The sequence below is a fragment of the Bubalus kerabau genome, chromosome 5 (assembly GCF_029407905.1).
Source record: "Bubalus kerabau isolate K-KA32 ecotype Philippines breed swamp buffalo chromosome 5, PCC_UOA_SB_1v2, whole genome shotgun sequence".
NCBI lineage: Eukaryota > Metazoa > Chordata > Mammalia > Artiodactyla > Bovidae > Bubalus > Bubalus kerabau.
In genome coordinates this window covers 83,496,919-83,518,825 of record NC_073628.1, presented here as the reverse complement: position 1 = coordinate 83,518,825, position 21,907 = coordinate 83,496,919, and the positions used below count along the sequence as shown (strand labels likewise).

The following is a 21,907-nucleotide window of genomic DNA, read 5'->3' as shown; positions in this document are numbered from 1 at the left end:
AATAACTTGGTTTATGTGGAAAACCAATAAAACTCCAAGACAAGGAGTTTGTGTCACCTACGTAGGCCACAGGCATCCTCCCATTCTCCCAAAGGAGAGGAGACAGTAAGCCCTCCCCAGTCAGATCTTAGAAGCCCAGGCAAAATTAGTAGGCTTAACGAGCCTCCTTTCTCCAGATGGGAATTCAGCCAGAAGGTGAGAGAAAGAACGACATGGGGAGACCAAGCTTCGGTGAGCAAGGCCCCTAGCTTTATTTTCAACAGGGGCTTTTATACCCTAAGTTGCACATAAAGGATAACGGGGGTATGAAATCATGCAAAGTCAGCAGTCTTTGATCCTTATCGAAACCAGGGTTTCTTTTCTGCAAACTTACCATACACAAATGGTTTAGGTGATTTACATCATCTTCTGGCCAGAAGGCCTGTTAACATTTCATGACTCTGACCAAGGTTTGTCAACCGTAAGACTTATTTTCTCTAAGAGTAATAATTTTAAAGTTTGACACCATCCTCCAAAGGTGTTAGATAAAGTTGCATTCCTATAGGGCAAAGGTGCAATGGGTTTACAACAAAGGAAAGAATTTATTACCTTAAGGGTCTAAAGTTGTTAACACCAAGGCCACTACTTATTTTTTCTACATAGCAACTATATTAATTAATACACTTCCAAGGGTACAATACAGGGGATGTGCAAACTTAGCAGCAAGCATATGCTCAACAATGAAATCTTCTACTAGTTCTATTCTGACAATTTCTAACTCTCCGAGAGGCTCTATACTATTTGAATATCTTAAACTTCCCATGCCTCTTGCGGTTGGGAGACTGTAAACAATCGTATGTGTAGCTGTAGGAGTCCGGGTAAACCTGTCAGGCAAGTTAGAGAGCCATCTGAGGGGTTTGTGAACTAAAACACTCTTGTCACGCCCAGGAACTTTATTAACTAGAGCTGTAAGTTAACTCTTTTTCAGAGGGAGAGATGGTGGTGGGGGATGGCCCCCCATAAAGTCAGAGGTGTAGGTGAGAGCACAAAGCAGTAAAGTAGGCAGACTCTGGTTTGGGGGTAGATGCTCAGGCAGGCCCAGAGGGGCACCCTTGAGATCTGGCTTGCCTTGCCCACCAAAACTCTCCCACATAACTTTGTTATGGGTCGGGACTCCCCTGCTGGCTCCCGGCAGCTTCTCATAAGGAATTTCTCTCCTAGGCTTACATCAACAGCTTCAAAACGACTTTTCTAACTTTTTGCCACTTTCTTGCTCATATATCCAAGTGCTCTTATTACCTAGAAGATTGAGCATAAATCCTTTATTTTCTAATCTAAAATCCTTCCAAAGTCAGGTTTAATATGTTTCCAATACTGCAAAGAATTAACTCATTTGAAAAGACCCTTATGGTGGGAAAGATAGAAGGCAGGAGAAGAAGGGGATGACAGAGGATGAGATGGTTGAATGGCATCACCGACTCAACAGACATGAGTTTGAGGCGGCTCTAGGAGTTGGTGATGGACAGGGAAGCCTGGCATGCCGCAGTCCATGGGGTCGCAAAGAGTTGGACACAACTGAGCAACTGAACTGAACTGAATATCGTGTTTAACTAGTTATTTGCAATGCAAATGCTAACAATACAAAGCTTTTACTCTGGTCACACTAGGCTCTGTAGTATTGCCAGCTGGCACACATTATGCGATGCCTAGGTACTGCATTTTCTCAAGCCATTTCCATGTTCTGCAATGATCTCTCCTCTCCACCTGCACAAATCCTATCTACCCTAAGAGTCTAGTTCAAGTCCTCCATCTTTAGAATCAGAGTAACTCACAATGATGCCTTTTTTCCCTGAGTTTAGAAAAACACTATCTCATTTAATGCATGCTTAACTCATGTGACAGTTATGCTATAGAGACCACACTTTTAAAGCAGCACTTTAACACTTTTATGAACATGAATAATACCAATTCCTACTATAGACCCTTTCCTAATAAAGATTTTGACCCATTTACCTTGGCTTTGAAAAGTCTAAGGGATTTAGAATTAGCTAGTGTGGGATATTTTAGGTTTTCCTTTGAACTTCTTTCTTCTTTTTATTCCACAGATTTTCTATCATTTGTCCAAATGTATTTCAATATATTGAATATATTGAAATATATTGAAAACAAAATTCAAGTTGTCTTCTATACCTCTACCATCCTAGGATGCTTTTGTATAGTATGACACACAGCAATACACAATGCAGTACACAAAATGCATTTGTTTATTGAACACCAAAATTAGACTTCAATTTTATAAGTGTTTCTATCACAAAAACAATATGGGGCTTTATGGGGAAATAAAAATATAAAAATAAATAAATGTGTGGTTTTCTGAAAATACAGGCCTTATGTGAGACACATCAACTTACACAACATCATTCAGCTCCCGTGTGGTGTCTGGAGATGGGTTTATCCCCATGTAGGACAGGGTATTTTGATGATCATTCATTTCATCTACAAGATAAATAAATGCCAAGTTAGTTATATCCCTCTGGGCCTGCCTGAGCATCTACCCCAAAACCAGAGTCTGCCTACTTTACTGCTTTGTGCTCTCACCTACACCTCTGACTTTATGGGGGGCCGTCCCCCACCACCATCTCTCCCTCTGAAAAAGAGTTAACTTACAGCTCTAGTTAATAAAGTTCCTGGGCGTGACAAGAGTGTTTTAGTTCACAAACCCCTCAGATGGCTCTCTAACTTGCCTGACAGGTTTACCCGGACTCCTACAGCTACACATACGATTGTTTACAGTCTCCCAACCGCAAGAGGCGTGGGAAGTTTAAGATATTCAAATAGTATAGAGCCTCTCGGAGAGTTAGAAATTGTCAGAATAGAACTAGTAGAAGATTTCATTGTTGAGCATATGCTTGCTGCTAAGTTTGCACATCCCCTGTATTGTACCCTTGGAAGTGTATTAATTAATATAGTTGGTATGTAGAAAAAATAAAATAAAAAAATAAAAAGCAGCAGTAATTGAAATTCAATTGCAAAATGTCATATTCTGATTGTAAAATACATATACTTATCAAATTATGTAAATCTTTCTCTCCTTTACATATATTACTTCCTTTTCTCCGGATACATCTACATGTATACACTTACTTATCTCTCAGTCTCCGCCAATTCATTTAACAATTTATCTGTTATTGTGTGTAAAGCCTGGCTATTTACTGAGCAAGTAACAAAAAACAATTCATTGTGTCTTCAGCTGTAGGTTAGGTGAAAGTGTAGGATTACCCAATTGAGATATGAACCAAGTGTGGACTGTGAGGAAAGCTGAGCGCCGAATAATTGATGCTTTTGAACTGTGGTGTTGGAGAAGACTCTTGACAGTCCCTTGGACCGCAAGGAGATCCAACCAGTCCATTCTGAAGGAGATTAGCCCCGGGATTTCTTTGGAATGATGCTAAAGCTGAAACTCCTGTACTTTGGCCACTTCATGGGAAGTGCTGATTCACTGGAAAAGACTCTGATGCTGGGAGGGATTGGGGGCAGGAGAAGAAGGGGACGACAGAGGATGAGATGGCTGGTTGGCATCACTGACTCGATGGACGTGAGTCTGAGTGAACTCCGGGAGTTGGTGATGGACAGGGAGGCTTGGCGTGCTGCAGTTCATGGGGTTGCGAAGAGTCGAACATGACTGAGTGACTGAACTGAACTGAAATGAAATGAACAATTTTAGTGCTTCCCAGCTTGATGGAAAATGTGTGTGTGTGTGTGTGTGTGTGTCTGTGTGTGTGTGTGTGTATAAATAAGCAAACTGACAAATAAAAATTAAAAAAAGAATTAGGGAATCTATTTCTTTTTTAATAATATTTTTAAAGTATGTATTCAATCTGTTACAATATTGCTTAGTTGTTTTTTATGTTTTTGGATTTTTGGCTCCCAGGCATGTGGGATCTTAGTTCCCGACTAAAGACTGAACCCACAACCCACTCCCCTTACTTTGGAAGGGCAAATCCTAACCACTAGACTGCCAGGCAAATACTGCCTAGGGACTGTATTTTCAAATATATTGGAGGAATATAATTCAAAAGGGAATTGAGGACAGCAGTTCAGACACCCAATTTTGGAAGGAAATCAGAATGAAGCAGAAGACTTCCCTTCCAGTTACCACCTGAGAACTCATGGTGAACGAAGAACAAATGAGTAAATGTAGGTACAGCTCTTAGAAACATGTACGTCAGAGTGTCAGCACTATCTGATAGTTCCATTAATAAGTCTGGAAAAAATAACAGTACTTCCAGAGACAGCATCTAGAAGGCTATAGACTACGGAAGGAAGGAAAGAGATTTTAATATACATTCTGTTGTAACCTGTGAATTTTCCACAAGTGTGTTATTCTCGATGCTTTTAATATAAAATATTTTTATAAACTAAGCCCCACGTCATGGCACGTGACACCCACTTTGGTCCCAAGGTGAGGAATTCAGACAGGGTGCAGTGGGGATGGCTATTTCTGCTCTAGGATGTTGGGGTCTCAGGAGAGGAGACTCACCAGTTGGGGTTGATACTAACACTAGGGGCTGGACTCCTCTGGAGGTGACGTCACTGCCACGTCTGCAGCTGAAGCCGGGCTTGCTGGCGGAGATTCAGGAAGCCTTCCCACGAGGCCTGGGCTTCCTCCTAGAAGGCAGAACCGCCGAGTTCATTGTGGGTGGTGGACGGCTCCAGCAGGAGGTTGACCTGAGTGGCTCATGGCCTTTTCAGGCTTAACTGTGGACATTACACAGTGTTATTTCCAGGACATCTGTCAGTGGTAAGTAAGCCCTCATCACTCTGTATCAACTCTTGTTAAAAGAAAGGGCACTGGGACGACCCAGAGGGAGGGTATCGGGGGGGAGGAGGGAGGAGGGTTCAGGATGGGGAACACAGATATACCTCTGGTGATTCATTTCAATATTTGGCAAAACTAATACAATATTGTAAAGTTTAAAAATAAAATAAAATTTAAACTTCCTACTGTAAAAAAAAAAAAAAGAAAGGGCCTAGACCCACATCTAAGTGGGTGAAACATAAAAGAAATTGCATAGGTGTTAAGATTTATACCTGTACATATCAGTTTAAAAATCATAGCAACACATTAAAAGATGCTCAGCATCATTAATCATCAGGGAAATGCAGATTAAAAAAAACAACCAATGAGGTATACAAAAAACAAATGTTGGTGAGGATACTGAGAAAAGTGAACCCTCCCACACTGTTGGTGGGTATGTAAATTGCAACAGACACTACAGAAAACAGTATAAAGGTTCCTCAACAAAATAAAAATAGAGCTACCATATGATCTAGCAGTTCTACTCCTGAGTAGATATTTGAAGAAAACCAAAACCACTATTTCAAAAAAGTACATGAAGCCGACTGTTCAAAGCAGTATTATTCACAGTTGCCAAGATATGAAAGTAACCTAAGTATCCAGCAGCCAGTGAATGGATAAAGAAGATGTTATGTGTGTGTGTGTGTGTGTGTATGTGTGTGTGTGTATTCATATATATATATATATATATATATATCTTCACAGACATACAATAGAATACTACTCATCCATAAAAATTAAAATATGCCATTTGTAGCAACATGGATAGATTTGGAAGGTATTATGCTCAGTGAAATAAATCAGAGAAAGACATATACTGAATGATATCCCTTATGTGTGGAATATCAGTAACACAATAAACTAGTGAATGTAACAAAAAAGAAGCAGACTCATAGATAGAGAGCCCAAACTAGTGGTTACCAGTGGTTACCATTTCTTTCTCCAGGGCACCTTCCCCACCCAGGACTTGAATCCTCATCTCCTGCATTGGCAGGCAGATTCTTTACTTCAGAAGGAAAGCCCAGGGAAGCCCACAGATACGTATGAAGATATATATAGATATAGATATAGATATAGATATATAACTGAATCACTTTGCTGTATACCTGAAATTAATACAACATTGCAAATCAACTATACTTCAATCAAAGTTAAATATTAGTTCAAAAAATAAACACACTTTTAAATGGCCTACAGGTAATTTGACTCAAAGCAGAGTAAGCAATAATTTCAGTATCAGCATTTATATATCTCCACTACATAAGACTGTTCAAGTGACCCCTGCTCCCTTCCCACTGTATGCTCCTACCTCTATCTCTAGTCTCAGGCCTCACTCTGATGTCAAACACTACACGTGCACAGCTTGCATTGTGCAGTCTGGGAGAAGGAAAATCCCAGTTTCATTGTTTAATAGCCATGTGAGTGTTCTGAACTTAATATTATCATCCGACACTTATCTGTTGCAGTCTTAATTCTGTATCTACACAGAGAGAAAGCCATGAGAGAACCCTAGGAGAAGGCCGTCATCTCAAAGCCAAGGATGGACTGCTCAAGAAAATCCAACTCGACCTTAAATCCCAGCCTCCAGAACATGAGAGAATAGTGTTCGGTCTTTTAAACAACCGGGTCTGTGGTATTTTGTGATGGCAGGCCTAGTAAACTAAGATAAGACTCTAAAACATCTTTGAATCTAAATTACTTTATTTATATAGCTTGTAATTACAAGGTATTGACGAACGAGTGAAATAATCTAGAGACAATGGTGTACATACCTATGAATTTTATTTTCTCTTGGTATGTTTTTCCTGTGACTTCCAATTCCAATGACCTACTCATTGAACTCATTCTCAGGGCTTCCCTGGTGACTCAGAGGTAAAGAAACCACCTGCCAATTCAGGAGATGTGGTTTTGATCCCTGGGTTGGGAAGATCCCCTGGAGAAGGAAAAGACAACCCACGCCAGTATTCTTGCCTGGAATATCCCATGATCAGAGAGGCCTGGTGGGCTACAGTCCATGGGGTCGCAAAGACTCAGACACAACTTTGCACCTAAACAGCAAACTCAATCCCGTCAAGGTTCATGTTATACAGATAGGGGCAAAGACAATGAGAAGAGAAAAAGTTAATAGTCCAAGGCATTTAGAGAAAGTTCGCTTGCATAAAATTTACAAAATATTATTCAAATAATTTCTCGTTTTATTTTTACTTTCCTCTCATTCTGGTAATACTATTCTTCGTGAATATGTCTGTTAGAATATTATTGCTTTTCTTGAAATGAAAAATTTTGAATTGCATAACACCCTTAGAAATTCTCACAGTATTACAATGTAAGTAAATAGAAAATGAAAATGACTTCATCTTGTTGTCTAAGCAATTAATGCATTTTGGTTTCCTATTTCAATGCCAATTTGTTGGGGCTCCCAAATCTTCTGCCTGGAACTTGTGAGTCGTATTCAAGTGTGCCATCAACTCAAGAGAAGGGATCTTTCTCTGCTGCAATCTGCCTCACTTCAGAGTCCCATAGACTCCTTACAGTGTTTTCTTGACAAAAAGCTGATAATCATGATTAATCCCTCACTTTCTTTCACTTCCCATTTCACATCTGCTAGTTCAACCTTCAGACCACCTACCCAACCTCCACCTCCACCAATTCTGAATCAAATCTCCCCTTACATTAGTTCTTTCCAGTCCTTGAACCACAAACCATAAAAAGGATCAGACCTCACATCTCAACTCTCCTCCAGCAAGGGGGCTTTGCCTCACAGGGCAGTCCCACACATGCTCTTTTTCTCCATCAATTTCCCCGATCCCCATTATCTCTAATTAAAGGCAGGGAGAAGAAAGGAACTGGTATTACCTACATCTGGTGATTCTAGGCTAGCTCCCTTTTTAATTGTGTGTGTGCCCGTAGGGTCCACCTCTTTGCGGTCCCATGGAGTGTAGCCCACAAGGCTCTCCTGTCCATGGATTTCTCCAAGCAAGAATAATTCGGAGTGGGCAGTTATTTCCTTCTCCAGGGGATCTTCCCAGCCCAGGGACTGAACTTGAGTCTCTTGCTTCTTCTACATTGAAAGGCAGATTCTTTACCTCTGTACCATCTGAGAAGCCCATCTTTACATACATGACATTATTACACTCATTTCATAGACAATGAAACCAATGATTATCTGAAATATTTGTGTAGCTCTGTGAATAAGTGTCAATTTAGCTAACTAGTAGTGACACTGGGATTCAAACCCAGATAAATCTGGGGCCAATGTCCACACCCTATCTACACCATCCTGCCTTGAAGGCCTTCTTTAGCACTTCTCATTGGCCTCCCTGGGATCCTAGAAAGACTGTTTTGGCAGGTGGTAAGAGGATGTGGTTTAAGAAACAGAAAAAAAAGAATCTGAAGACCATTTCTTCACATGTAAAAGAGAGAAAATTTCTAACACGGAGAGTTATTTAATGAAATCAAAAGTGAAAGTGAAAGTGGCTCATTCATGTCAGACTCTTTGTCACCCCACGGACTATACAGACCATGGAATTCTCTAGGCCAGAACACTGGAGTGTGTAGCCTTTCCCTTCACCAGGGGATGTTCCCAACCCAGGGATTGAACCCAGGTTTCCCACATTGCAGGCAGATTCTTTACCAAATGAGCCTCAAGGGAAGTCCAAGAATACAGGGGTGGGTAGCCTATCCCTTCTCCAGCAGGTCTTCCCAACCCAGGAATGCAACTGGGGTCTCCTGCACTGCTGGTGGTTTCTTTACCAACTGAGCTCTCAGGCAACTCCAAGAATCAGATAAAGAATCTAGCACTGTTACTGCTGCTAAGCTGCTGCTGCTAAGCTGCTGTTGCTAAGTCATGTCAGTCGTGCCCAACTCTGGGCGACCCCATAGACGGCAGCCCACCAGGCTGCCGTCCCTGGGATTCTCCAGCCAACAATATTGGAGTGGGTTGCCATTTTCTTCTCCAGTGAATGAAAGTGAAAAATGAAAGTGAAGTCGCTCAGTCGAGTCCGAGTCTTCGCGACCCCATGGACTGTAGCCTACCAGGCTCCTCCGTCCATGGGATTTCCCAGGTAAGAATACTGGAGTGGCTTGTCATTGCCTTCTCCTTAGCACTGTTAGTAGGGAAGAATAAGATCACACACAGATATATACCTTGCTACTTTTCCTAACCCCTTTCTGATTAAACAGATCTAAACACACACACACACACACACACACACACACAGTAATTCAGGTCAGGCCATCTGTGTTCTTGTTGACTTCTGCAAATTCACCACCTAACACCTCAGTTTATGTCAACTTCCTTGACTTCCTCACTGTTCCTGGCAGGCACATCCACACAGGGGTGCCTTTGCTTTAGACATCTTCTCTGCCTGCCGAGTTCATCCCCAAGACTTATATCTGTCATTGAGCAAATAAAGATTTTAAAAACTAAGATCAATCTCTGGCCATTTTGTTGGCCAATTGTATCTTCTTTGTCAGTCATATTAAGAGTTTTTAATATGTCTCTGCTGATTGATCATTTGCAATAGAAGTCAAAATTGCAATTAGTTAATTCCACAGGTTGCTTTGGAGGGCAATAAAACAGAAATTTGATACTGTTTGATCTTTTTCACAGTTCTTCCTTTATGGAAGCTTACCTTTTGTAATGAAAATGTACTACTAAACCACTTTGACATTTTCCTTAATGTGCACAAAAACAGATATACACAATAGATCAGAATAGAATGGAAAACAAACTTAAAAATGTCATTGTGGAATATTGTGAAGTGCTCTGAATATTTACCATTGTAAGAAAATGTCCAAGAATAGCGTATATGGAAAGTATTTCTAAATTGTACAGAATTTATTAAAAAAAATAAACCACCATTCGCTATCGTTTGAAAAAAGAAAATATCCAAAAAGGTGTTAGTAATTTTTCTTAATCTGTTTTCAATATTGTTTGAAGCTAGGGTTTGAAAATTTAACAGAAATATAGATCAATGGAACAAAATAGACATGCCTTATGATCCAGCAATCCCACTGCTGGGCATACACACTGAGAAAACCAGAAGGGAAAGAGACACGTGTACCCCAATGTTCATCGCAGCACTGTTTATAATAGCCAGGACATGGAAGCAACCTAGATGTCCATCAGCAGATGAATGGATAAGAAAGCTGTGGTACATATACACAATGGAGTATTATTCAGCCATTAAAAAGAATACATTTGAATCAGTTCTAATGAGGTGGATGAAACTGGAGCCTATTATACAGAGTGAAGTAAGCCAGAAAGAAAAACACCAATACAGTATACTAACGCATATATATGGAATTTAGAAATATGGTAACAATAACCCTGTGTACGAGACAGCAAAAGAGACACTGATGTATAGAACAGTCTTATGGACTCTGTGGGAGAGGGAGAGGGTGGGAAGATTTGGGAGAATGGCATTGAAACATGTAAAATATCATGTATGAAATGAGTTGCCAGTCCAGGTTTGATGCACGATACTGCATGCTTGGGGCTGGTGCACTGGGACGACCCAGAGGGATGGAATGGGGAGGGAGGAGGGAGGAGGGTTCAGGATGGGGAACACATGTATACCTGTGGTGGATTCATTTTGATATTTGGCAAATCTAATACAGTTATGTAAAGTTTAAAAATAAAATAAAATTAAAAAAAAACAAAAAAAACAAAAAAAAAAACCAAAATAGAAAGTCCAGAGATAAATCCACGCACATATGGAAACCTTATCTTTGACAAAACAGGCAAGAAGATACAATGGAGAAAAGACAATCTCTTTTTAACAAGTGGTGCTGGGAAAACTGGTCAACCACTTGTAAAAGGATGAAACTAGAACACTTTCTAACACCATACACAAAAATAAACTCAAAATGGTTTAAAGATCTAAACGTAAGACCAGAAACCAGAGGAAAACACAGGCAAAACACTCTCCAACAGAAATCATAGCAGGATCCTCTATGACCCACCTCCCAGACTAATGGAAATAAAAGCAAAAATAAACAAATGGGACCTAATTAAACTTAAAAGCTTTTGTACAATGAAAGAACCTATAAGCAAAGTGAAAAGACAGCCTTCAGAATGGGAGAAAATAATAGCAAACAAAGCAACTGACAAAGAATTAATCTCAAAAATATACAAGCAACTCCTGCAGCTCAATTCCAGAACAATAAATGACCCAATCAAAAAATGGGCCAAAGAACTAAACAGTTCTCCAAAGAAGACACACAGATGACTAACAAACGCATGAAAGGATGCTCAACATCACTCATTATCAGAGAAATGCAAATCAAAACCATTATAAATTTAAAGAATAAATAAACTGGAAAGTATATCATAAAAAATAAAATTTATTATGATAAATATAATATCATTTATGAGATGGCTTTGACTTACAGACTACAAAAGTAGGTTTCACTCTATTTTATATATTAGTTTAATATTTAAAAAAAAAAAAAGAATCACTTGCCCTTTGGCTCTGACCAATCAGATAAAAAATTCTAACTTTTTTTTTAAATCTATCTAGTTTTTGTATGGTTGTATGATAGGCAAGTTTACGGGAAATATTTACCTTAAAGATATTACTGTTGTTGAAATTAACTTTTCTTAGAAATGTGTTTTTCACTGCCAAGATAAGAACCCAAAGTAGTACAGGGAATTATTATCTGATTTTTTTGTTTGTTTGTTTTTTTCCAGTGGTATTCCTCAGAATAGTTGGAAATTCCCCAGATTTATGAAATATCAATATGAAAAATATAATAACTATTCTATAAAATCTAATTGCATAGGAATTGAAAAATATCCTCTGTTTATTAAAAGGTTTTAGGAATGGAGAGTTTATAAGGGGTTCTCTCTTGAATGTGGGAGAAAAAGTATGCCCCACATTCCACAACCAAAAATAACATTATTGAAGACACACAGCATTACTCAGTGTCATGATAAGGCTGAAAATTCACAGGACAAATTCTATGAAAAAGTTAAGCCATTTATGATACTTATATATAGTAAACCTATATATGTAGTAAATATATATATAGTACAAAATCCATTAGCTCTAAAATTTGGTAGTGCCAATGAAAATTTTGACGTGATAGAAAAACTCCTAAGTATGATGTCCGTGACAAGCACAACTTAGTTCTGAGGTTTAACAATGTTTCAGAAGGGAGGTGGGGTTATTTTCTTTTTTTGCCACACCTTGTGGCTTGCAGGGTCTTAGTTTCTTGACCAAGGATCCAATCCTGGGCCTGGGCAGTGAAAGTTCAGAGTCCTAACCATTGGACCACTGAGGAAGTCCTGTAATGTCTTAACAATGCTCATATGAAACTGGCCACATTTAGGACATCTAACTACTGACAGTTCTCCCCAAATGGTCAAAGCTGTTAGACCGTTAATTTAACTGAGGTGGCAACATTTTTCAAGGCCATGAAACATAAGTCAGTTCCCTGCATAAGGGTCTTAGAGTTACTCTCCGTTAGAAAATTAAAACAGAAGACATACTGTTTGTAATAATTAAGTCTCTGAACCTTGTGTCCTCTTAGGGTCAGGCCACAGGCTATTCAGTTGTGGTAGATGAATCAGAGTACCAAGAACAATCTTCTTATATTGAAATTAAGATGCTTAGCTATGGCATCTTCCAGAGAGAATGGAAATTTTAAGATTTCATTTTATTGACTTGTTTTTTTTTTATTTTAATTTAATTGCAGGACAATTATTTTACAATATTGTATTGGTTTTGCCATACATCAACATGAATCCGCCACGGGTGTACACGTGTTCCCCATCCTGAACCCCCCTCCCATCTCCCTCCCCATACCATCCTGCTGGGTCATCCCAGTGCACCAGCCCCAAGCATCCTGTATCATGCATCGAGTTTACAGAAGATCAAGAAAGGGTCTGATATTTACAAAACTAGTTTTATATTTCTCATTTCATGTTACAATAGTGTTGTGAATTTATTGCAGAACATTTTTGGAAAATAGAAACAAAAAACCAAAAATTAAATCACTGACACATCTACTGCATTAAAACAACTACTGTTAACATTCTGTTTTATACATATTCAACATTTTGTATGCATTTTAAAATATATACTTTACTTCTTTTTGAGAATATTATTTCATTAGCATCTTGGGAACCATCTTCTCATTGTTTTTCTGCCTCACTGATTGCTATTTTTAATGTTTAAAATTTTTTTAACTTAACATGTTTATTTATTTTTTACTTTACAATATTGTATTGGTTTTGCCATACATCAACATGCATCCGCCACAGGTGTACATGTGTTCCCCATCCTGAACCCCCCTCCCACCTCCCTCCCCATACCATCCCTCTGGGTCATCCCAGTGCACCAGCCCCAAGCTCCCTGTATCCTAAATTGAACCTAGACTGGCGATACGTTTCTTATATGATAGCATACATGTTTTAATGCCATTCTCCCAAATCATCCCCCTCTCCCTCTCCCATGGAGTCCAAAACACTGTTCTATACATCTGTGTCTCTTTTGCTGTCTCGCATATAGGGTTGTCATTACCGTCTTTCTAAATTCCATATATATGCGTTACTATACTGTATTCGTCTTTTTCTTTCTGGTTGACTTCACTCTGTATAATAGGCTACAGTTTAATCCACTTCATTAGAACTGATTCAAATGTATTCTTTTTAATGGCTGAGTAATACTCCATTGTGTACATGTACCACGGCTTTCTTATTCTTAAAGAGAAATTTATTAATCAGTTGGCTCCAGATAGTCAGAGGAAACTCCTAAAACTGGCCTTTCTAGGTCCTCCTCACCATTCTATGCAAAACAAAGAACTCTGACCTGAAGAAAAAAAAATGGACAATAAGGTTGATCACACCCAGCTCCTAACTGGTCCCAGCTGGTCTCCAGAATTCCTTGCCCCAGCTGTTTAAGAAATACCTACTCCGAAGACTTCCCTGGCTTCCCTGTGGCTCAGACGGTAAAGTGTCTGCCTACAACGCAGAGGACCCGGGTTCAATCCCTGGGTCAGGAAGATCTCCTAGAGAAGGAAATGGCAACCCACTCCAGTATTCTTGCCTGGGAAATCCCATGGACAGAGAAGCCTGGTAGGGCTACAGTCCATGGGGTCACAAAGAGCTGGACATGACTGAGAGACTTCACTCACTCCAAACAACCCTGGAGAAGAACAGGCACCCGTAACAGTAGATGTCCACATATATGCCTATATATACTTACTCTTTTCTTGGGTTAGCGCAGCAGGTCATTAATCTGATGCTGCCCCTTCTTGCCTCATTAAAGGTGAATCCGTTCTGTAAAGTGCCGGTCTCCTTCTTTTTCCGAACCTCGCCTCCTCTAACTCCCTTACCCTACACTGGTAAGAGCTGCCACATCAGTATTCTTAAACAGAAATCAGGAAGAACCTAAAGAAAAAGGGAATAGAGATAAGAGAAAGGCCAAAGCTCTCCTTATGGCCCTAAAGGGAGTTAACTTTAGGGCTACAAGGGTGGGAGGATACAAGCAAAAACCTGAAGTCTTTTTTTGTTGTGGCAAAAATGGACACTTTAAGAGACAATGCTCCCAAGGCAAGCAGAGGCCACCACCAAGGCCCTGCCCCACTTGCAAGGGAGATCACTGGAAGAGTAATATCCCCAGGGACGTAGGTTTCAGGGGTCAGAAACTCAGACACAAGATCAAGATTCACGGGGCCCAGGGCTTCCCACTTTGGCTTCTGTCCTCATTACCACACAGGAGCCTCAGGTGACTCTAACTAGAAGAGGCCATCCTGTTAAATTCCTACTGGATACGGGAGCCACATTCTCAAGCCTCCTGTGTAATCCGGGTCCTCCTTCTACTAAGTCAGCTACTAAAGGTGGCATTTCTGGAAAGCCAATTACAAAACTCTTTACACAACGGTTGAGTTGTAACTGGGATTCTCTTTTTTCTCATGTGTATATGTGCCTGTGCTCAGTCGTGTCCACCTCTCCGACTCTACGACCCCTTGGACTGCAGCCCGCCAGACTCCTCTGTCCAAGGGATTTTCCAGGGAAGAATACAGGAGGGGGTTGCCATTTCCTCCTCCAGGGCATCTCCCCCATTCAGGGATCGAGCTTGCATCTTTTGCAATTGCCTGCATTAGCAGGCTGATTCTTTTCTACTGTGCCACCTGGGTATCCAAGTGAGCACAGGGCGCCTGGCGTGCTTGGCGTGGGGTGAAGGGCCGTGGCAGCAAAACTCCACGAATTGAAGAAGGGGGAGGGTGATCAGCCGAGGCCGGGTGATCTGCTCCTCCCATGGGGAGGCCGAAGGATCCCCCACACTCCATCCACTAGGGATGCAGCATCCTTCCCCAAAGTTCTGATGGGGAGACCCTCCTCGAGGGCCCGGGCGCTGGAAGTGGGGCTAAGGACACCAGTCGGGCACATCAGGGACGGCCGTGGCCCCTCACTTCCACCCCCCCTCCCCAGGGGTGGCGGTATAGGCATGGTAGCCAGCCGGTGACCTGTGCACACTTGGACGAGCGCACCGCAGGGGGCTTCGCGCCGGGGGCTTAGGCGCTCTTCCTGGTCCAGCACACGACAACATCAGCGGACAGAAGGAGGCAAAGGGCAATGGAGACGGGGCAAGGCGGGCCGGGGAAGCGAGAAGCACCAGGGCGCAGGCCCAGGGATCAGAGGATAGGACGAACGAGGCACAAATGGAGTGCTGCCACGTAGCCCACGTGGCATAGATGCAGCAGAGGCATAGAACCGACAGTGGAGGTGGGGTGGCCGCCAGCTACTGCGAGGGGCCCGGAAGCCATTCTGAATGACCCGGAAGCGAAGCTGCTTCTGCGTCACGCCACGGAATCTGACCGCAAGAAACCTCCAGCGCAGGAGCGCTCCCCTGGCACCCAGGATGTCTATTGCCCTTCCTGGCCCCCATGGAGCTCCCCTATCGGGGCTTGAGCCGACCACCGCCAACACCCAGAGCCACAAGTGGCCCGGGAGAGCACTCTCCAGCCATGTACCGGTGCCTCCACAGCCCTCACGTGCAACTTGTTGTGCCCAGCTTCCCCCCTCGGGGACCGAGGGCACTTCTGTGCCCGGAGACACCACCAGCCATGGAGGCCAGGGAAGGACACCACATGAGGCGAGACGGGTTAGGTCCTAAACAGGGTAAGGGGGCACTGGGCGGTCACCGGTGTGGGGCAGGCCGGGAGCGGGGAAAAGCTGGAAGTGACGGGGAAGAGCAATAAACACGCACAGGGAGGGCCGGGGGACAGGGGCACGCGCGCTGTCTGGTGATCACAAAGACTGAGTCACGGCCGGCCACCTAGTTTTCAAGTAAGAATATTGCTATTTTTAAACAAAAACACGTCCACACCTGTTAAAGGATTTTGAGAGGCAGGTTGGAACCGCTGACCCTTATGTATACTATCAGCTGATTGAGTAGAATGATTTGAATTTGTTTCATGAATATAAAGATATTTTGCTGCATTGTTTTCCAAACGTATACTACAGATTTACACTCCAAATAGTAACAGAGATGAATTTCAGGTGTTTAATACATTCATCACCTTTGGGTAATTTTTTTTCTTTTTTGTTTTATTCATCCTGTTGAGTATGTAATGGGTCCTAATTTTCTTGAATACATATGTTTCCTGATGACTAATGATATTATGCAAGTAAGCTTTTGGGTCATCACTTTTTTTGGCCAAATTTTGTTGGGTTATTTGCCGTATTAGTACATTAAACTTCTTATTAATTGGGACTATGAGTCTTTTCTTAGAATAATATATATTTCAAATAAGTTTCTTCATACTTTGGCCTGTGTATTTACTCAGAAAATGCATTTGGTAAGCAGAAGTTCTTATTCATAATATATTTCAGTTCCTTTTATTTTCCTGTGTAGTTATTACTTTTCAAATCCTGGATAAGAAATAATTCCTACTCCAAGATTTTGAAAATGTTTCCTTATGCTTTATCTTCTAAGAGACAATTCTATTTTTATTTGCACTTATCTCTATAATCTATCTAGAATATATTTCTGTGTTTAGGGTGAGGTTGCTGTTGTTGTTTAGTCACTAAGTCCAACTCTTTGTGACCCCATGGCCTATAGCCCTCCAACCTCCTCTGTCCATGTAATTTTCCAGGCAAGAATACTGGAATGGGTTGCCATTTCCTCCTCCAAGGGATCTTCCCAACCCAGCAATAGAACCTGTGTCCCCTGTCTCCTGCTTGGCAGGTGGATCATTACCACTGAGCCACCTGGGAAGCCCTTAGTATGAGGTAGGTGGTTACATTATTATTATTTTTTGTGTGTGCTTATTTAAACAAACTCATTCAATTTCTTAAAAATAGTAGAATTTCCTCTCACTTCACTGCAGTGGAACATTTCTTACACATAACATAACTTTGTAAAGTATTAATATATGTTTGTCTGTCTTCTGTTTTACTGGCCATTTGTTTTTCTTCCTCTTTTTATACTAAGGCTTCACAATCTTATTTACCAATGGTTTATAAGAGCCTTGATATCTGGTGGTAAATGATGATGATACCAGCAGTTGATATACCAGGCTCCTGTGTCCCTGGGATTCTCCAGGCAAGAACACTGGAGTGGGTTGCCATTTCCTTCTCCAATGCATGAGAGTGAAAAATGAAAATGAAGTCGCTCAGTCGTGTCTGACTCTCAGCCACCCCATGGACTGCAACCTACCAGGCTCCTCCGTCCATGGAATTTTCCAGGCAAGAGTCCTGGAGTGGGGTGCCATTGCCTTCTCCGAAAATTGTGTTTACTAATCTTGATAATAAAAAAAACTACTTAATCAGATGGTTGTATTGACGGCTATGATGATGTATGTTAATGTTTTGCAAAATACAATATTCTCTGAAAATGTATGTATGTATATACACTCTTGAGAGTCCCTTGAACTCTCAAGATCTTGAGAGCTCAAGGAGATCCAACTAGTCCATCCTAAAGGAAATCAGCCCTGAATATTCTTTGGAAGGACTGATGCTGAGGCTGAAGCTCTAATACTTTGGCCACCTGATGGCGGAGCACCGACTAATTGGAAAAGGCCCTGATATTGGGAAGGATGGAAAGCAGGAGGAGAAGGGGACAAAAGCGGATGAGATGGTAGGATGGCATCACTGACTCGATGGACATGCGTTTGAGCAAGCTCCAGGAGTTGGTCATGGACAGGGAAGCCTCATGTGCTGCACTCCACGGGATTACAAGGAGTTAGACATGACAGACAGAGAAGGCAATGGCACCCCACTCCAGTACTCTTGCCTGGAAAATCCCATGGATGGAGGAGCCTGGTAGGCTGCAGTCCATGGGGTCAGTAAGAGTCTGACAGGACTGAGTGACTTCACTTTCACTTTTCCCTTTCATGCATTGGGGAAGGAAATGGCAACCCACTCCAGTGTTCTTGCCTGGAGAATCCCAGGGACCGGGAAGTCTGCTGGGCTGCCGTCTATGGGGTCGCACAGAGTCGGACACAACTGAAGCGACTTAGCAGCAGTACCGGCAAACATGACAGAACAACTGAACCAAACTGATACATCAGTTCGGTTCAGTTCAGTCACTCAGTCGTGTCTGACTCTTTATGACCGCATGAACTGCGGCACGCTAGGCCTCCCTGTCCATCACCAACTGCTGGAGTTTACCCAAACTCATGTCCATTACACAGGCCTCTAGGGTTTCCCAGGTGGTTTAGCCTGCCAAGCAGGCTGACCCGCTTCAGTCTGCGGGTTGGGAAGATCCCTGGAGAAGGAAACGGTAACCCTCCTCAGTCTTCTTGCCTGGGAAATCCCATGGACAGAGAAACCTAGGGGGCTGTAGTGCATGGGATCACCAATGAGTTGGACATGACTTAATGACAAAACAAGGAACGGAAGGGTCCTCTAATCTCCCCAAAGGAGGGAGAAGGGGTGGAAGAGAGATGGGAGGTAAGCAGGTTGACAGGAGTCTATCAAAGTTACAACTCATTCTCAGGGCCTTCTTTCCCAATCCAAACTAGAAATTTCAAGCCAATGATCATTTGAAATTACATTATAATATTGCTACTCTCAGGATTAAAATGGAGAACTTAAATTCAGATAGATGTGTTTTCTGCATTTCCAAGAAATTAGAGACTCTGAGCGTGCCCACAGAAGATGTTCTTTGGCCCAAAACCTATAGCATGATTCCAGAAGAGTACAAGGGATAAGTTTTGTGGTTGTTGCTGTTGTTTGCCACTGAATTACATTGACTTCCACTCTCCCAGTTCCGTGCAAAATAAACCATTGCCATCCTCTAACCTAACCAGATTAGACAACGTATTCCAGATTCCAGCTTTAAGGGTCTCTTTCCTGGAATCACTTCTGTAGCATATGGTTTCTATTTTTTCTCTTTTTATCCTGGATTAATTTTTCAAGAAAACAAATTATTATATACTTGGTCATATTCATTCTCATATAACTTAACATCCATGTAGTTGTGTAATTTTTCTTCTCATTACTCCTTCAAATACAAATTTAAATGTAAATATTTATGGGGTAAATCTTCTGAAGAGGAAAGTGTATGAGAAACATACATATATACACACACACACACACACACACACACACACTCACATATGTATATACAGATGTGTAAAGTCAAAGAAAGAAAGGGAAGTCACTCAGTCGTGTCCGACTCTTTGCGACCGTATAGACTGTAGCCTACCAGGTTTCACCGTCCATGGGATTTTCCAGGCAAGAATATAGGAGTGGGTTGCTATTTCCATCTCCAGGAGATCTTCCCGACCGAGGCATTGAACCCAGGTCGCCCGCATTGCAGGCAGAAGCTTTATCGTCTGAGCCACCAGGGATAGACAGATGTATATATATGTGTATATTCACACACACAAATATATGAATTATCCCCTGATATTTGAAGGTGATCTAGTTGATAAAAATTTTTATCCTAGCCTTCTTTTTTTGTGATTTTTCAAGAAGTTTCATTGGAATGTGGTTGCTTTTCAATGCTGTGTTAGTTTCTAATGTATAGCAATGTGAATCAGCATACGTATATATACATCCCCTCCCTTTTGTACTTCCTTGTTATTCAGCTCATCCCAGAGCATTAAGTAGAGTTCCCTGTGCTGTAACATTCTCACTAGGCATGTTTTTAAAATACATAAAATATTGCATTATATAACTACTGAGCAGTCTGATGGCTAGCCCAATCCTTGTCAGAGTCTCAGATGCAGTCCTTGGGAATATCAGCCTGTTGTGTAAATTTGTGGGTGGGGAAACAGTTGCAGGCAAGACCCGAACTTGTACATATCTTTTCTAGTTTATGCACAAATGAGTGCCCAATAAAAGACAGCTACATGATGTCATGAAACTGATAAAGATCATTTTTCATTACTTCCATGTCCAGCTTCCCCAAAGGGCAATTCCATTCATGGGACTGGAGAGATAACTGAATTCATGGTGACTTAGAAGGAAAGGAATAAGAAAGTTGAATGTCCACAGACGTGTGGTTAGTTGAAACCAATATTCATCTCTTCTGATAATGACCTGTGAACACATAGGCTAGGTGTCAAATCTTGTGAAAGAAAAAGATCACAATTATCCTGGGGAACCAGAGAGAAATAAGAGGTCAATGGAAGCATTCCACACTATTCTATTTAATGCATATTCAGTATTCACTGCAACACCGATGCTAATTTTTCCGACCTAAGAGACTCTTTTGTGAACATTTTTGTCCTTAAGCCTTTATATAAAAGCAATTCTAGGGTATATACCTGAAAGTGGAGTTTTGGGATCATGTACAAGGGCATCTTAAACTTTCTCAGATATTAGCCAAATGTAATCTAAAGTACCGTAAAATATTTCTATTTAAATGCAAGCAGTGTGTTAGAGTTTCCTTTACATTTTTATAAAAGAATAATATTTTAGACTATTTTAAATCAATATTAAATAAGTGTATAGTGGTATCATCGTCCTTGTTGTTCAGTCGCTCAGTTGTGTCTGACTTTTTGCAACCCCATGGACTGCAGCATGCCAGGCTTCCCTGTCCTTCACCATCTCCTGTAGCTTACTAAAACTCAGGTCCATTAAGTTGACGATATCATCCAACCATCTCGTCCTCTGTTGTCCCCTTCTCTTCCTGCTTTCAAACTTTCCCAGAATCAGGGTCTTTTCTAAGAAGTCAGCTCTTCACATCATGTGGCCAAAGTAGTGGAGCTTCAGCTTCAGCATCAGTCCTCCAATGAATATTCAGGACTGATTTCCTTTAGGATTGACTTACTTGATATTCTTGAAGTCTTCTCCAATGCCACAGTTCAAAAACATCAATTCTTCAGCACTCAGCCTTAACAATTAGTATTTTAGACTATTGTAACTCCATTTTATAGGTGGACAAAGGTATCATATAATCTTTTAATTTGAATATTCCTGATCATCAATGCAATTGATTATTCTTTTATTTGTTTTCTGACTATTTTGATTATTCTTCTGCAGATTACCTGCCAGTCCAAAGTTTTCATCAATTATGCTCTTGGTCTTTTCCCTTTTTGTGTGTGCACATTTAATGTGTATCTTTGAGACTAACATTGGTGATTTAGTTACATTGCATATTTGTCATAGTATTTAAGGTCAATTTTAAAAAAAATAAAATCTTTTCTTCTGTGTGTGTGCTTAGTCACTCAGTCGAGTCTGACTCTTTGTGACCCCATGGGCTGTAGCCTGCCAGGGTCCTCGGTCTATGGGGATTCTCCAAGCAAGAATACTGGAGTGGGCTGTCATGCCCTGCTCCAGGGGATCTTCCCAAACCAGGGATTGAACCCAGGTCTCCCGCACTGCAGGCAGATTCTTTAGCATCTGAGCCACCAGGAAAGCCAGTGTTGTTTTATATTTTAGATGTCTAGTAGGTGGAGTCCCCCTTTGTACTTCTCTCTTTTTGATTGGAATGATGTTTATTTTGGAGATTATTTAGGAAAAATAATTTCTATCAGTGATATTGTTACTGTAGACTTATCACCTTTATTTTTGCATGAGCACATTTTTGTTTTAAACTTCAATGTTACTTCTGAGCAATTTCAAAGTGGTTTATTAATATTTTCTGTGTTATATTATTCTTATGA

General features: G+C 41.2%; 1 protein-coding gene and 1 long non-coding RNA gene across 3 annotated transcripts in view; one reads left to right on the top strand and one right to left on the bottom strand.

Moving 5' to 3' along the window:
* Positions 1-2,391: 2,391 nt before the first annotated feature.
* Positions 2,392-14,297, bottom strand: LOC129653954 (uncharacterized). Of its 2 annotated transcripts, none has more exons than XR_008715314.1 (3): positions 14,050-14,297; positions 4,520-4,647; positions 2,392-2,475 (listed from the first exon to the last, which is right to left on the bottom strand). It is a non-coding gene; the product is annotated as an uncharacterized LOC129653954 (long non-coding RNA). The 2 variants fall into 2 exon arrangements; XR_008715313.1 differs by lacking the exon at positions 14,050-14,297 and adding an exon at positions 6,610-6,921.
* A 1,267-nt stretch (positions 14,298-15,564) lies between these two features.
* The window catches only part of LOC129654260 (uncharacterized), a 32,226-nt gene continuing 25,883 nt past the window's right edge, over positions 15,565-21,907 (top strand). Inside the window, exon 1 of the mRNA XM_055583767.1 lies at positions 15,565-15,968. Coding sequence (XP_055439742.1) covers positions 15,734-15,968 — 235 coding nt within the window. The 5' untranslated portion in view covers positions 15,565-15,733. The remainder of the gene's footprint in view (positions 15,969-21,907) is intronic.